At 47.1% G+C, this 17,863-nt stretch overlaps 1 protein-coding gene across 10 annotated transcripts in view; it reads right to left on the bottom strand.

The window, feature by feature from the left end:
• IQSEC1 (IQ motif and Sec7 domain 1) overlaps positions 1 to 17,863 on the bottom strand; it is a 117,208-nt gene that overhangs the window by 64,785 nt on the left and 34,560 nt on the right. Inside the window, exon 1 of one of the 10 annotated variants that reach the window (XM_011364470.2) lies at positions 7,006 to 7,302. The exons of 7 other annotated variants lie outside the window; for them this stretch is intronic. In XM_011364470.2, the coding sequence (XP_011362772.1) occupies positions 7,006 to 7,070 (65 nt within the window). In that variant the 5' untranslated portion in view covers positions 7,071 to 7,302. Of the gene's footprint in view, positions 1 to 7,005; positions 7,303 to 17,863 lie in introns of those variants that run through there. 2 more of the 10 variants (XM_011364472.2, XM_023533183.1) reach the window with 2 other exon arrangements.

The following is a 17,863-nucleotide window of genomic DNA, read 5'->3' as shown; positions in this document are numbered from 1 at the left end:
ACCAAGCTGCCCTTGGGGTTTCCCCTTACACTTGCCCAGCCTCAGGTGCCAGAAATGCAAACTCTAAAATGCAAACTATCCAAATTCTTTCTGGCTTAAAGTTTTTGTCATGGTCCAAACTGATACCCATCTCCCAGTCTGCTAAATGTCTTGCCAACCCTATCTCACTCCAAAGCTCCATCCATGTGGTTCTGTCTATAGGCTGGCAGCTATGTGCTGTTGTGCCAGTTCACTCATGCTATTCTTCCTGGGACACTTGGTGCCCCACAGCAGAGGGAGTATAGCCCATGAGACTCCTCCGCCCCACTGTGAGATGACCCCGAGAGAGGCTTGTTCTATGTGTTTGTGCCCTCAGTGCCAGCACAGTAGTCAAAGAGCATATAGAATGAATGAATTGATGATGGTGAAAAGAATAACAACACAACAACAGATAATATCTGCTGTTCCTGGCACTGCTCTGGGCACTTCACATGGACCTAAGTCATATTGTTTTATAACTTTTTAAAATAGATTTTTATTTTTTAAAGTAGTTTTAGGCTCCCTACAAACATGAACAGAATGTGCAGAGTTCTCATATAGCCTCTGCCCTCCCCACATGCACAGCTATCCCCACCCACCGATCTCCCCAGCAGAGCAGTGGAGTGCTGCATCTGTTACAGTTGGTGAACCTACACAGACACATCATCATCGCCCAGAGTCTATAGTTTACATGAGAGTTCATTCGTGGTGTTGTATAAAACCACCTTTTGAAGTAGGTGTTATATCATCTTCCCATTTTGTAGATGGAGAAACTGAGGCATAGAGAGGTGATGTAATTTACCCAAGGCCACATGACTCACACAGATGGTGAGGAGAGCAAAGGCTGACTGAGGCACTGGTCCACTGGCAGATGGAGCAAGCTGCTTCACACCCCAATCTTCACCATGCTTCTCCCAAAGCAGGAGAAAACCCACCTGCCTTGTCTACCCACCAAATTCCTCCTCTCCTCTCAAGATCTGGGCCTATATAGCGCAGTAGCCACAAGACTCCACAGCACGTCAGTATTGACCTGACGGGCCCACATCTGCATATGGTACTCAGAGCAGGTGGACAGAAAGAGTCTGGAGAGAGAAAAAAGGCTCAGGGTAGCGAACACTGTCCCCCTCAACCTCCTGCAACTGGCACACAGAGCCCTTCCCTGGCAACTGTTTGGCATCTGGCATGCAGGAGCTCTGTGACCTTGGGCAAGTGACTTGGTCTCTCTAGCCTCAATTTCTCAGCCATAAAATGGGGGTATTGTCCATCTCACAGTCATAAACACACATACAAATCCTCAGTTTGGGGCCTGTCACCCAGGAAGTGCTTGAGGTAGCTGCTATCAATAATGAAATACAGGATTGTTATTACTTCCGTACAAAGAGGTATCACAGGGACTAAGTGGGGCTATCAGGCAGTGAGCAGACAACCATGGGAAGGGGCCTCAAGGAGCAGCCTTAGCTCAGAAACAGGAATACCAGCAATACCAGCATCCGCACATGAGAGAGCAAGGGGTGAACTGACCAGGGCTAGTCAACTCAGGCTTACTGTTGGTTTATTAACTAAACGTGGTTGAGGGCCCTCTATGTGTTAAGAACTGTTAGCCACTAGGGATATTAATAATATATTCATAAGAATGATAACAACTACAATTTCTTGAGCACCTACTATGTGCCAGTTTCCAAATGAGGCACCATGGGATGCCCCAGCATTGAGTGATGAAGGGGTGCATTGGGTAAAGGTGAAAGAAGGGGTGAGGATGACTCTAGTATTCTGGGCAGAGCCTGAGTAGATGGATGAAAACATGGAGAAGCAGAGTTGGGAAACGAAGTAATAAAGAGCCAGGTTAGAAGCTAAAGGATGGAAAAGACTATGTGGCGAGAAGAAGAGGGCCTCGAGAATCCCAGTGCTGACACACCAGTATGGGGAGGGAGAGGAGCTGGCCAAGCGGGCTGGGAAGATGCTGCAGTGTGGTGGGAAAACACCCAAGAGGGCCAGTCTCTTAAGTCAGAGAGAAGAGCGCTTGGAGGCAGTGTGTCAGGCTGACAGGAGGCCAAGCACAGTGAGGGGCCAATATGTCCGAGGGGCACGGTTTAAAGCAAGTGTCACCTCCTGACTCTATCACTCGCCAAGGGGCAACCCAGGGGCAGCAGGCAGGGACCTGTTGGGACACAGCAGAGAGCCCCAGTCCTGCCTGGGGAGCCAAGGCGTGAAGGCAAGTGCTTTTGGGCACCTCTTCCCCAGGAAAGCCCTGCCTGAAGTGGACTCATAGGCCTGGCTTCCCCTGCTCACTTCTAGACAGAGGGCCTCCCACATAGATTTCTCCAAATGAGACAGGTATAACTTGGTCTTCCAGACTGAGAAACTGGCCTAGGCTGCCGGCAGAACCAGGGGCTGTTGAGGGAAGGCTCTGCCCCAAAGGCCCAGCCGGGCCGGCCAGGCAACATGACACCTCCACTGCCTGAAATAAGACTGACCACGAAGCAGGTCCTTGATGTAAAAATCAACAAAATGTCTGGTATTTACTTCAAAATAATCTGGGGGCAAGGAAATAAAATTGCCCATGGGGGTCATTATGCCATTCTCTCTGCTTCTGTATTTTTTAAATTTTCCATAAGAAAAAGTTCAAAACAGTGCTAAGAATTTGCAATTCATATCAAAGCCTATTATCTTCCTGAGCGGTTTTGCCATTTTTACTAAATAAGTGGAAAAACAAATTAAAACAAAACCCAAACCCTGTACATGTAAATTATGGCTCTGCAAAAGGTCAAGGGCCCCAGAGGGAACAGAGAATTTGTATTTGTATGCTTGCCCCTCCCCTCCACTTACAGCAGAAAGAAGAGCTGCTGCTTCCCCCAAACATTTCTTCCCCAACCCTTACCCAGGACTAACTGCACTTCGCATCCTGCACTTCAGCATCTATACAGGGATATGACAGCAATAAGGACAATAACTGTGGTGGATATACCAATTAGAAAGAACCACAAGAGTGGCTGGTATTTACTGAGCACCTACTTTGAATCGGCATTCTTTTAGCCCTTTCTCTTCCATCATCTCCAGTTCAGTCATCCCGATATCAGCAGGGAATAGGGAGGACAGTTCTTATACCCAGATAACCTTATGGGGCTGGCAAACATGTTTTTGATATTCAAAGGCACTAGACAGAGCTTTCCAAGGGTGCTCTGCCTGCTCTGCAAAGTGTGATGTCCCTGTGTCCATCCACAAATGGCCCTATGGGGTTCCTGCAGGTTCCCTTCTCCCTACTCCCCGACCCCTTCCTGTCTCTGTCTCATCCTCCACTCTAAAAAGTCCAAACCGCACAATTTCAGGAAGGGGAAAGATATACATTAACCACAAGATTAAATCTATGTTCTGCAAAGTTTGAATACATTATTTTCATTTTTCTTACCTTGATTTCCTTATCTGTAAAATGGGAATGATACCAGCTACTTCCCAGGATTCTTAGGAGGTTCAAATAAAATAAGCATGTGTAAAATTCAAAGGCCACCCAAATGTCAGATACTACCATGGTACAGGCCATTTGCCCATCCTAAGAAATCGTCAACCTAGCTGAGTTTAAATTTTTCTAATCCATGGGCAAAATACTCGTAACTGTCTATTATTAGTGAGAACAGCTGGGGACAGCAGGCTATAAGAACGCATACAGCCTATGGGTTTTAGTACCTTCTCACCAAGTCTGCAATCTGTCTCACCCCCAGTAGCCACTGCCTCACACCATAAACAGCCCTGGCCCTTCCACCACTTTTCTCACTGCCATCTCTCTGCCTCACTCTCTTTTAACCCTGGCCTGGTCCATGGCCAAAAAGAGAGATCATCTATTCTTGTCTAGCAATACACCTTCCCTGAACAAGTAATATGGTCCAGTTCCAGCACAATTGAACCTCTCAGCTCTGAAACACTAGCTAAAAGCCACCATCTATCAAGTGTTTACTCCGCTGTTTAAGCATTTTATGTGGATTAACTCATCAATCCTCAGAACTCCTTGAGCTGTAACTGGCACCACCATTACAAATGGGGGAACCAAGGCACAGAAAACCTAAGGAAAATGTCCAAGGTCTAGGTGTCACCATGCCATGTTTTCTACCATAATCACCATCAATTTTCTTTCAGCAGCAGCTCATGCAGTGGGAGCAGCCAGATTCTATAAGGCCAAACCAATTAATTCAAGACCCTTAATGGCCCTAAAGTCATTACGATTTGCTTTTGAGGACAAATGATAAATCACACTGAACAGCCTCTGAGCATCCTCCCCCACCACACAAATACACACACTTCCACAGGCGAACTGGGCCACGTCTGTGAAACTCTCCCCAGGCCTCTGGCTGGGTCTAAGCCCATGAGAACTGCTGTCATCTTGTCTCTGTGCTTAGTGGGCGGATATTCTACGCATCATCGTAATTCAAAGGAAATTTACAACAGAGAAAGAAGAAAATCAGAAGGAGTCAGTGGTGGTGGGAAGAACAGCCTGCTGACTTGGATGATCACAGCATCTGACTTGAGGCTTAGAGTTGGCCAGCTGGGTAAGGGCTATTAGACACCCACATTCTCAGGCACTTCTGTGAAGTGTATTTTCATTCCCTTTCACAGAGTGGGAGACTGAGGCTCAGAGGGGTGCGGTAACTTGTATAAACTCATAAAGCTAAGCTGATATTTGAAACAAAATCTGTTTGCCTCTCTCAGCTGCCTTGGACTCATATTCCACTGGCAAACTATGATCCCATGTTCCACAGAGTCCAGCCATATAACATTCATGTACACACGTACACATACACACACACACACACACACACACACACACCTCTCATAGCCCCAGGAGCCCTGTTCAGTCCCTTCCAGAAACACCTATTTACCCATTCATCTCACTGTTTGTGCAGATGTCAGTCCTGTCCATGTTTTTGAACTGAAGCTGTGTAAATATTAGCACATCTATTTCATAGTCAGACTTCCTTGAGCAAAAGCCTGAAAATCCCCGCAGGGCTGGCTGGGGCCCTTCAGAGTCCCGGTATCAGAACATCTGGGTTCTACTCCAGGCTCCTCTTGTAATATTCTGCTCATGTCATTGGATTCCCTACCTTAATGTGCCTATTTAGAAAGGGAGGGTAGGGAGAGATCTGGGCTGCCTGGAGGCTCAAACCGTAAAGCATCAGGTGCTGCAAAAGCACAGTTAGAGAGACCTGTGATCGCAGGGTGGTACGCTGTGGTGGGAGAGCTTGTCTTGGACTGTTACAGACAGGGGGGTCTTCTGAGGTCCCTGAAGCATGCTGGATCCTTTCGGGGTTTAGAGAGGGGAGAAGAACTCTGGGTGGGGGCAAGCCAGCCAGTGCAAGATGCTCCTGGCTCTACTGGCTGAGCCTTCGCAGGCCAGGCTTCCTTTGGAACCACATCCCAGGCACTCGGGAGCAAATGTGACCCACCTGTTCCGAGGCTGAAGGGTGAACTACTATGTCCCCAGCGCCTAGAGGAGGAACCATACACAGCAGGCACTCTCAATAAACCACAGAGGCTTGGTGCTGAGGAGACTGAAACAGTCAGCTTCAGTTTTCTCTCCTGCAACATAGGAATGCTAGTAGCACAAAGACAAGAATGCAAACACAATACCAGGTGGGACAGCTGCATAAGGCAGCAGCACATGTGGGATATGAATATCATGACCCTCATTCTCAGACTGTTCCACTGATTCCAGACAGCTGGCCCTGCAGCTGCAGCTTTCTTGGCCTCTGCCCCAGATGCAAGGAGCAATGGGTCCTTGGGAACCCCATCCCCACAACCCTATATGATGCTTCAGTCTCCTGGGGTAAGGAAGGAGCAGACAGGAACATATGCATGTTCTCAGTGCAACTGCCAGACACCTGCTGCAGAATTTTTGAACTCAAAAATCAAATGGCTGCAAGTGGGCCTCCCCACAAGGGGCCTGACATAAGCCAAATTGGCTTGTCAACAAATCTCCGACCCACAGCCCTACTCCTTCAAGGGTTCTGCAGACAGCTCAGGGGGTGGCTGTGTTGGCTATAAGAGAGGAGTGGGGAAATCGATATTCCCAGCACATAAATACACTCTCTCCCTCTCTCTCCATAAATATGGGCCCTTGGATGTTCAGACAGCCACTCCACAGGCCCACAGCAGAAAAGGGTTAGTCTCTGAGACATACACTCATCTCCTCAGACTCCATTCCTGACCACACCTTGTGTACATAAACAAACACCTCCAACCCTACCAGCAGCACCCTCACAGCAGTAGCTACACAGTACTCAACCTCCCTCAACTTCAAGCACCCCAGTGCACTCCCAAGTAGCCCACTGGAAGCATACCTGGACCACCTGCACACAGCCCCTGTACTACCTGCACACAACACCTCAGCCTCGCATACACTTGCCGTAACAGAGCAGACATGTAATCCCACACAGAAGCCTAGGGTCTCCCATAACCAGGCCTCTCTGTCAACCTCTGGCCCAGACACAAGCACAGAGGCCTCCTGGTCACACTCACAAACTCCAGACCACTTGCTCTTGCACCTGATTCCAATTCCCATCAGTTTCTGCCGCGTAAACTCACCCACACACATCACTCGCAAGTGTGAACACACACTCTTCCATTCTGACAGCATCTTCTCACAGGCAGACTCAGGTCTGGTGTCTGGTTGACACACACTAATATAGACACACTCAATCCTGTCACCTTCTTCACACAGGCACCTGTCCTGACAGTCTCAAGCACTCTCGCACACCTTTTTCCCCAGCCTCTCTCTGGCATACTTACACCCCAAGCAGTCTCTAACAAACCATCGCGCAGAAAAACAGCGCCAGGCTCTCTCACAAACCCACAACACACTGCATGCAAATGTGCAGTGGCTGGGGTGCCGCTGGCACGCCGGGCCCTGCCTCGGCAGCCTGCGTTCAGCAGGTCCCCACTGTCTTCTCGCTGAAGCCCTCGCGTCCAGCCCCTGGCCTCGGCCCCGCCCGGGGCCCTTACCCGCAGTCAAGCTCCAGCTCCAGCAGCGACTGAGTCCGCTCCGAGTTGCAGTGTAGGCACCACATGGTGGCTGCCGCGGAAGCTGACGGGGACAGGCGCCCGGGACCCAGGCCCAGCAGAGTACCGCCTACTCCCGCCACAGGCGGCCAGATCCCGGGGCCTACACCCGACCGCCCGGAGACCTGACCACCCACCACGTGACTACCTTGAAGACCACCAGTGCCTAACAGTTCCTGCCGCTTCCGGCCTCCAGTCCGAGCCCCAAGCCAGCCCAACCCACCCCTTCTCCTTCTCCTCCTCCTCCCCTTCCTACGCCGCGGCCGCCGCTAGCCGGCCGCAACCCAAGGCCTGGCCTGAGGAATGTGGCCCGGGAAGGGGCAGGGCTAATGGGCGGGGCCGGAGGAGGAGCCGCGAAAGAAAACGCAGGGGGCGGGGCATAAAGGGGCGGGGCTGCATACGGGGGCGGGGCTAACAGAGCCACGCGACTAGGCGGGTGATGAGGGCAGGGTAGGGATTCTCAGGTTACAGCCTCCACAGTTTCAGCAAGCCAGGCCCTTTTCTGGGAGGACCGCGCATTCCTCCAACGGAGATACCCCGAATAACCACATCTCCCTCCCCAACATGCAAGCAAGCACAACAAACACAAAACCCCGCCGGCTTTGGCCTCGGTTTATAAGACCAGGCCTTTGCTGTCCCGGATGGTGTAATTCTGGAGCTCTGATGCTCCTGCCCCAGAAAAAGGAGTAGTTCCCATCCTAAGGCTGGGAACATTTTTGAAGATTTTTTTGGTGAGGATCTAATGCAAGCAGCTTCTTTCTCGCTAAGCCCGACCAACTCCTTGCTCTTCCCTCACTCAGAGACGACTTTTAGACCTCCATAGCAGGCTTAAAATAATATTAATTAATATTTTAGAGCTCTTTACTGATATTTGGTCCCCAAGACAACATTGTGATACAGACGGAGTTATTACTGACCCCATTTTTCAGAAGAGGAAACAGGCTCAGCTTAACTGGGTTAACTAAGAGGCTTTCCCTCACTTTCTCCTCTCCCAGGCTGTTCAGCTCTCCCTGTTGTAAGCATTCATGGCTTGCTGTTCTCAACTTGCATATTTACTTGTTATTATCTGTCCTTGGTCTTCATAAAAGCAGGCACAGTACCCAGCACCCACACTTGTGGAATGTACAAATGTGGTTGGGAGACATCAAGCAGACATAGATACAATCAAATCCCACCGGTCTTGGGCCACCCCACCTGTCCTGCACTGCCCTGCAAGTCCATATCCTGGAGAGCTAGGCAGCTGGAAGTTCTGTGGGAGTCAGGAGCTGTAGGAAGCTACCAAGGCAGGGACATCATCTTGTGCCCTTTGACTCTTTCATTTGAAGGGGGTGGTGCAAAGGCCCTGATATTGAGTGTTATTCCCAGATGGGGAAACTGAGCTGGGAAGGGGGACAGTGATTGAAGAGGACTGGGCTGGTCCAGCTTGCAGCATGGGAAAGGACAGTCCCTAGAGCCAATTTAGAGGCTGAGCAGGAATCCAGTGCCGCCCCTCATTGCCCATTTCCACATTCCTCCTCTTCACTTCTGATGTTTTCTCTGCTACATTAAAAATAAATAAAGACACTGAATGGGAGAAAATATTTGCAAGTCATATATCTGATAAGGGTCTAGTATAAGTACTATATAAAGTCTTACAACTCTATAATAAAAAGGCAAAAAACCCAATTTAAAAATGGGCAAAGGATCTGAATAAACATTTCTCCAGAGAAGAATTATGAATGGCCACTAACACATGAAGAGATGTTCAACATCATCAGTCATTAGGGAAATGCAGATCAAAATCACAGTGAGAGATCACCTCATACCCACTAGGATGGTTAGAATCAAGAAGATGGACAAAAGCACCTACAAAGAGTTCTGAAATGAGAAAACCGCTGAGCCACACTGTTCAAAATTGTGATCACATCCTGTATCTTAGTTAGAGGGTGGGGGAACTGGGAGGGGATAGGATCGATATAGTCCCCTTGGGGGAGGGTGGGAAACTCTCACCCCAGCTTGAACTGCCCTCTGAAAATAGGCTGCAATAAATGGAGCCAAGAGAATTCCCCAACTCAGCTGCTGGAGCACTCAAGACAGACTCTCATCAGCTTCACACCTCAATTCTCCAAGAATTTCAGGTATTTCTCCAGGCCTGTGGCCTCACCATCCACCAGGATAGTCTTGGAGACATTGTTTAGCTGGGATTTAGAAGAAGATTGAATTTACCTGTTAGCATTTCTAAAAGTAAAGGATGGAGTCCCTGGAAAGCAATTTTTCTGCTGAAATGACTTGATTGGGCAGAATTCATACATGTACCATTTGGGCAAATTGCTTAGCCTTCTGAGTCTCAAGTTTCCTCAACCCTGGCTAATTCACTTTGCTGTTTAATTTAATTTAGCAAGTATTTATCAGTGCTTACTCTCTACCTGTCTTCTGAGGCCCCAATGGGGAGAAACTGCTCTGACAAGAGTCCCCCAGTATGATGTCATGATAGTTTGGAGGGAGGAGCCTATAACTCTGCCCCATGAGAGGCTCCAAAGACAAAGGGACATTTGGACTGGGCCTTGAGGGATGAGTAGGAACCCATGTACAGGATTGTAGAATGCAGGAAAATCATAAAAATGTTTAGTTCCACTGTATTGTCCTGGGTTTCAGTCCTTAGTTGCTTGCCTTTCACATGCCACAACCTGACTTCATCCCCTCCCCCCGGCTTCTGACAGCTTTCTGTCTTCCGCAGTCTCTCTGCTCTTCTTGGATTAGACATGTGACACTATCCCAAAGGCCAACCTTTGCAATCCCTCTCCCAGAACCATCAGGATGAAAGCTAGCCCCTCCACATGGCTAACCTTGAGGCCCATGTGGCCTGGTTCTGGTTCATTTCTTCAACCCTTGCCCTTCATCATGCCTCCTCCATGCATGCCACACCTCCAGCAATACTAAACTTCTTGCAGACCCCCCAAACTCCCCACTGTGCCTAGATCACAGCTAGGACTTTGGGATTCAGTTTTCAAGGTCACCTAGCCCAGAAAACTACCCCTGGCCAGCCCCTTGTTCAAGTAAGAAACTTCTCTTTTATAGTACTCTCTCAGTCACTCTGCACCTGCTCTCTTATCACACCATGAACTATGTTGTCATTGCTAGGTGGTTGGGTCTGTGCTTCTCTGTAGCATCCCCCACGCCTATTACGAGACCAGGGATGCAGAAGTGTCCAGCAGCTGAATAAATCAAAGGTTGGTAAACTAAGGCCTGAGAGCCAAAATTCAGCCCACTGCCTGTTTTCTTTTTAAATAAAGTTTTATTGAAATGTCTAACCAATATGCTGTACACCTGAAATTAATATAAAATAATATTGAATCTAACTGAAAAAAAAATTAAACCAAAAAAATTTAAAAACAAAGTAAAGTTTTATTGGAATAGAGTCACATTCATTCACTTATATATTGTCTACGAATACTTTTGTGCTACAACAACAGAGCTGAACAGTTGCAACAGAAACGTGTGGTATGGAAAGTCTAAAATATTATATCTAGCCCTCAACAGAAACATTCTGTCAACCTTGAAATAAATGAAGCTCCCCTGAAGAAGTTTCATGTTGACTCAAGATACCCCAGAGAATGCCCTGCCTTTTCAGCCAGACCCCAGTGCCCTAGCTCAGGCCTCATGGACAAGACCTGGAAAAGCCAAATCCAAACATTATAGGAGAAGATGGTGATTAAAGCCACAGGACTGGGCCAGGTGCCCTTCAGACAAGATGGCCACAAGATGGGACAATTCACTGTTAAAATGAATCCTATAAAGTTAGCTACCCGTGCGCACAAAAACTTAGGTCCAAGGATATTAGTTGTTTGTAACAGCAGAACTCAGGAGTAAACACACAATGTCCCTCAATGGGATCAGTTAAGTAAACTGCAGTACACACATCAGTGGAGTCCTATGTTAAGAAGATGGCAGCAGCAGTATATACTTATAGGAAAATATTTGAGATACAACACTGACATAAAAAGTCTAGAAAAATATGAAATGTATTTATAATAAAATAAATAGAACACTAATATGCTTATATGCTTATATAGGGTAATATAAACGTAGACTATTTCTTAAAAGAGACTCAAGAAACAGGCACTAGTGGCTGCCTCTGGGAAGGGAAACTGGGGGTTCTGAAGATACCTGGAGATGAATCTCTGTCCTCTAAGCTAAAGGTCTAGTTGAGACAGAAGTGAGTAGGAGGAAGGAAGACTTTTCACTCTATGCCACTGTATAGTTTTCAAATTTTTAAACAAGTGTTTATTAATTCAAGAAAAAAAAAAAGGCCAGTGAAATAAAGAAATCAATAAAAGACATGGCAATGCAAGGGATTGGAGGTCTTCTAGCATCTTCTAGCATTTTCTTGGAGACTTTGAAGCCCGCCAGAGCCAGTGCACAGACCCCAATTCCAAGCTGTCCTTAAGCTGCTTCTCTAGCTACTCCAGGTTCCTTGTCTTCTGAGTAGGCTGTGTCTCACTGAGAGCCATGAAAACCAATTGGAGTTGCATTATAGCCCATTTCAGCTTCCCTCTCAGTGTCAGTCATTAATGTTACTCTTCATAACACTAAAACAAACCTCCCTATATCACAGCCAGGATGTTGGGTCTAGGAGGAAGCTCTGTGATCATCCCTCTATCCCAACCCACTTTGTAAACAGAGAAACTGAGGCCCAGAGAGATGAAGGGATAAGCCCGGAGCCTGTGGCCAGGTACTAGAAACACTGACACTGGCCCAGGCAATCTGCCTCCCAGGCTTCAGTGCCTCACTGCTAGGATGGCACAGCAGGGACATGGGAGAGTTGTGAAGTTGTAGGTTTCATACAGAATGGAACTTATTCATATGAGTGTTGGATGCTGTGAAAAAAACAGAGACAGCTGTATAGAACCTACGATTCTCTAGAGTGACATCTCAGGGAAACTAGTCAGTCCCTAGAAAAGAAATAGTCAGTCTCTAGAAGAGAAATTATCCAGATAAATAAAGCTGCTCTTATTAAGTGCCAAGTTACTATTTAAATTTCAATCATTTTAAATAGAAACCACTTGCAAATCATGGACTTCTCTGATCTTACTTAAGTAAACTAAATGACATTGGCATAACTTTGGGAGGCTGGGTATTGTTTATCCAGAACTAGACTATATGACCATTTACCTTCTCAGAAACTACTTTGGTTGTCATTCAGCCCCCGACTCTCTTTCCAGCCTCATTCCCAGCTACTATACCTATAATATAGCTCCTCTCAGAATGCACCAGGCACTTTTCCATCCCAGTGCCTTTGCTTATGCTGTTCCCACTTCCTGGTTTCCTCTCTTTATCTGCTTGGCAACCTCCTACCCAACCTTCAAGGACCAGCTCAAATGTTACCTTCTCTTTGAAGCCTCCCCTAGTGCTCTCACTTCCCCAGGTAGAGTAAGAACCCCTAACCCAGACTGTGGGCACCTCAAGGGCAGGAACAATGGCTCTCCGTCCACTCTCCACCAACTCATCTGAGTAGGGCTCCAATGTTGCCACTGCTTCACATCACTGGCCTGGTTCTAGACACTTGTCATAGCACTAGGGGAACTGAATCCCAACTACAAAACAACTGAAAAGCACTTGGATTGGCCAAGACCTGGACCATGACAGTGAGATTAAAGTTGCCTTAATGTTAGCGCATCCTATAGCTTTAGAGCCATAAGGACTCATCATTACCAGTGCTGCCCACCCATTATTCAGATGAGGAACCTAAGGCCTAGAGAGAGGGGTGCCCTTCCCCAAGTCATGCTGAGGCAGAGCTAAGAATTGGTCATCTGACTTCCTTTTCATAGGTCCTTCCCTACTGTTCCAACAAAGGAAGCCACAGAGCCTGGGAATCATCGCAGTCTGAGGTATAAGGAGGCTGCTTTCCTGTGGTCTTTAAATGAATGATAAAAATTAGATGCGATTGTTATTATGTCAACAGTTGATAAATGGATTAATACAGCTTCTGAAGGCATGAGAAACACCCTCTGGGACGCAATGCAATAACAGAATGACAAAGTTAGGACACAGGATCCGATGTAAGGATAAACAAAACCCCCCACTGGTAATAGGTATAGGATGGTTTTGTGGGAGCTCTGAAAAACCTAGCATGTGATGAGTGCTCAGTGACTGACCAAGTGAACAAAACAGCCAGTAATGATCACCTCCTCCAAGAAATCTTCCTACCCTGGATCCCCAGAGCACTCCATGCTTCCAGTTCCCCATTGCCCACTGCAACCCCTGCCACACAGAGGGTGTTGGGTTTGTTATAAAAGTAAAGGAAGATGGTGGTGGTGGCCACAGGTCAGTATGAGCTGACCACATCTGTTCCCAGTATGGCCCTTCCTATGGGCACACCCCATCCCTCCAGATCCCCCTATGGGGCCCAGCCAGGTTAGCTGGACTGCTTGTCCTGGAGTCCAGAGGGCAGGGCCTGCAGAGAAAAGCCCTGTGGCTTCTGAAGTGTAGCTACTTGAGTTATGAGTCTATTAAAGTGGATGGGAAATGGCCATTTGCCGATCTTGCCAGATTTGAGGGGCTTGACAACATCAGGAAGAAATGTAGAATCAAAAAGCTGAGCTGCTGCCTTCACCAGTGAAGGGCTCTTCCCTGACCCTCACCCCACCAAGTCACAATTCATCACTTTCCATCAGGGTTCCCTGCCAGTCCCAGGATACAATAGAAAGTGCCCCAACTTCAGCCTCTCATACTCAACCCTCCTTTCCCTGGCTGGTGACACAAGGGAGTCACCACCAGATCACCGAGGGAGGGGTAAGACCCACAATGCTTATACTGAATGAGTTCAGCTCTCCCTCAGGGTTTAGTTCCAGGAAAACAGCTCCAGGCTGTTCCAGGTCTGCCCCTCCTCTGTGCCCACTCTCTCTGCCTGAGATGGAGACTAGGCCTCCCCAGTTCTCCACCCCAAATGGAAGAGGCAGGCCTCTACTAAGCAGGCCTAGACAGATATGTCTTCCTCCCTAGCCCTACCCCCATGTGATCTTGGGCAAGTTATCCAGCTTCACAGGGCCTCAGTGCCTTCACCCACAAAGTGGGGACAGACCTTCCTTGCAGGAGTAGTGTGAGGCTTGGCAATGACACTTATAACTGCCAGGCACCCAAACAGGCTTTCAGAGACTGGCAGTCCCTTTTCCTGCTTCACTGTGGCCCTTACACTGCACACCAGAGGTAATACATAACAGAAGCCAACATATGTTGAATGAAGAAGCACCTTTCCAACCAGATGCTTCATCCGGAATGGGACCACTTGGCCAAGATGGCTTGGGCTATTCTTTGGTATCAAATCCCAGCTCCCACATACCTGGTATATGAACTCATATCTTGGGCAAGTGCACTGATCTTTCTGAGCCTCTTTTCTCACCTCCCTACTTCTTCCTTAAGCCTGGGAAGCTGTTACCTCTCTCACAGAGTCATAACCATCTTCATGGGGCACATACTCTGAATCAGGCACTTTATAGAAATGATCAAATTGAATCCTCAACAACCTGCCACTTTACTGATAAACTGAGGCTCAGAGAAGTTGAAGAATTTACCTAAGGCCACAGAGGTAGTGCCTGGATGATAAGAGATTTGAGCATAGGTTCATTTGGCCCCCAAACCATGAACCTGTAACATTCATAAAGCTAGACTTGTCTCTTCTTCCCCCTTCACAAAGTGCTTATTGAATGCAGGCTCTGTGCTAAATGCTTTACATGTGTCATCTCATTCAAGCCTTACAATGACCTTCTAAGGTCGGTACTATTACTATTATCCTCATCCTATCATCCAGAAAAAGAAATCAAAGCTCAGAAAGGTTAAGGAAGTTCTTTAAAGGTAAATGGCTTAAGTAAGGGATTTGAACTGAAGGCTGAGTCCCAAGTATTTATAACACTATTTCCCTTCTGTCTTCAAGGTCCAGTTCCAAGACCCCTGCAGGAGATAGTCTCCCCTCATGGCTGATATAATGGAAATGACAAAAGAAAAAAGTTCCCCTGGACTCTCAACAGCTGTGGAGTCAGACTCCTGGCTCTGTCCCTTCATTGGCTGTGTGGCCTTGGCATTGCCCCTCTGAGCCTAAGCTTCCTCTTCTATAAAATGTGAATGAATAGCAATGTATATCTCTGAGGTTGTTGTAAATATTTAAATGAGATAGCAAGTGCTGGGTCCTCAGTATGCATTCTGCCCACCATTGCCCACACTCAGTCTGCTCCTAGGACCCATTCACAAATCCCAATTCTCTTCCTGGGATATGCCCCACTTCCTCCTCTGGAATGGAGTGCAGCTGGGAAGAAGCAGGAGGGGAACAGCAGTGACTGCCCCAGGAAGGACTTGAGGTTTCTGTCAGCTCTGAGATAGCACACACATATTCCAATGGACAAATGGACTGTCACTTCCTTTGAGGTACCTCCCCAGACCCCCTATGACACACCCCCATTCTCTTGATCTCATTTAATTTCCTTTAAAACCTGTATTTTTATCTTGCTTAATTACTTGTTAACTTGTTTACTGTCTGTCTCTTCTACTGGAATGAAACTCTGTGAAAAAGGAGACTTTGTTCACCACTATATCCCAGCATCCAGATAGTGCCTGGTCTACAGTAGGTGCTCAATAAATGTGAGATAAACAAATGAATCGTACTGAACCAGAATTATTCTGGCTCAGGACAACCACAGGGACAGGGCAAGACATGTGAGCTGAGTAGGGAACAGCAGGCCTCTTTCCTGCTTCCCATTCTCACCCTTGTCTTATTCAATCTGAGCCAACACCACTCTTTATACATCATAGATTCTGGAAGGGCCAGGTAAAACTATTTTTCAAAAACACTGATTCTTATCTCCAGAATGCCTAGTACTTAAAGGAACCTGTCAGCCAAAGGTTTTATAAAAAAGGCATCCCTTTGGAAAAATGAATGACTACCCTTGACATATTAGGGTTTCTTTCCTAGCAGCTTTGCTTAAACTGGGGCCCATATGCATTAAATGGAGTGGGGAAATTGAGGGAACCTGGAGGCAGGGGGGTGGGGTGGGACAGAGAAAGCTGCAAGGGCTTGCTCTGGTACAACATCCCATTTGGCTGTCACTGATTCAGTCACCTGATGCGTCCAGGTCCATTTTCTAAGGGGCTTCCCTAAGTCATGCCTTCATATCACAGAATAGCTACCAAGGGAGTGCCAAACCAAGGCCCCAATGGCTCTCTATTTTAATGAATAGTTGTTAAATTCATTTACAACAGCGCTGGGAATACCTGTTTTGCAAATGGATGCCACTAAGTGCTCCTAAAACAACAGCTTCTCTTAAGTGGGTAAAACATTCCCCTGTACAATCTTCTTTATGTGATTGATTTAAATAACACCTTCTTTTGTCTCAGTGGGAGGAAGGCTTCAACCAGCTTGACCTGACCCCACTGATTTGGAACTCGCGACATCTGGTTCATTATTTGAATAAATCTATAACTGAGATCATGTGCATTTGTGAACGTATTCAACAATTTCCCCCACCCCTGACATTTATTACCACCCACTCTCTGTCAGGCCCGGACTAAGTAGTTCATAGGATGCAGAGAGAAATCAGAGGTGGGCCTTCCACTTAGGAAGTTCAGTGGGTAAATGGATGAGAAGCAACTCACAATTGGTGCCAGCCCTGTTTCTACATGAGTTCACATAATCCTGACAGCAGCTCTACAAGGTGAGTTTGCATCCCAGTTTATCACAGAGGCCCTGAAGTCCAGAGAGGGCATATAATTTGATGGAGCTGAGATTAGAACTCACGTACACTGACGCTCAGCCTCCATTTTTTCCACTCCCCCAGCGGTTCTCAGAATGTGATCCCAAGAACAGCAGCAGCCACAGTCTAAGCCCGGAATTAGAAATGCAAATTTTCACTCTTCAAGTATTCTGATGTGTGTTGTGGTTTGAAAATCTCTGTACTGCACCAGGGCACTAAATTGGGTAATCAAAGCAATCATGGGAGAAACCTGGCATAGAGGCAGGAACAACCATGAGCTAGTGGGGTGGCCATCTGGGAAGGTTTCCTGGGGGAGGTAACACCTCTTTGGGGATTTGTGGCACTAGGTGGCCCAGCAGGAGACGGGCACTCCATGTACAGGGAATGGCATGAGCAAAGGCTTGGAGAGCTTGGGAAAATATTGTAGTTCTACGAATGCGTGGAATGTGAGATGTGGGGGCAGGTGAGCTGTGAAGAAGGAAGCCAGAAGGTAAAGTAGGGGCTCCATCTTAAGGGTGTGTATGTGCTGGGCACAGTAACCAATAGAAATGGCCTGGATTTACTCCCATGTTAATTTTTCCAAGGACCATAAAGCACTGTATACGAATTAATGCTATTCTTTCTATCAGGGAGACTTTATATCTGCTCTATCAATGAAAAACCAGTCTCACTGAGCATAAATTGAATTTTCCCATAAAAATAAATCACTAAAACCAAAACACTGTTATAAAATACTGCCTGGATTCTGTTATCAGCAGAAAGCATGTACTTGAGGGCCTGTCTTTGTTTAAAACAGAGATTAGTAAGTATGGAGAATCCAGGTCATAGAAGGCAGCCATAAAACAGAAGGATGCTTTTTATATCCTGATAGGGAATGAAATACAAGATGTATTGCTAAGTGAAAAAAAGTAAGGTGAAGAATGCTGTATTTGGGTAAAAAAGGGAGAAGAGTGTGCATGCACACACACATACACACTGATATATGCATAAAATATCTCTGGACAGTGGTTGTCTCTGGGGGAACTGGGACAGGACAGGGAGGGTGGCTCACTGATCACTGTGTACCCTTTTATATCTTTAGC

This window comes from Pteropus vampyrus, unplaced genomic scaffold (genome assembly GCF_000151845.1).
Source record: "Pteropus vampyrus isolate Shadow unplaced genomic scaffold, Pvam_2.0 Scaffold97, whole genome shotgun sequence".
In the NCBI taxonomy this organism is placed as follows: Eukaryota; Metazoa; Chordata; class Mammalia; order Chiroptera; family Pteropodidae; genus Pteropus; species Pteropus vampyrus.
This window is presented reverse-complemented; position numbering and strand designations above follow the sequence as displayed.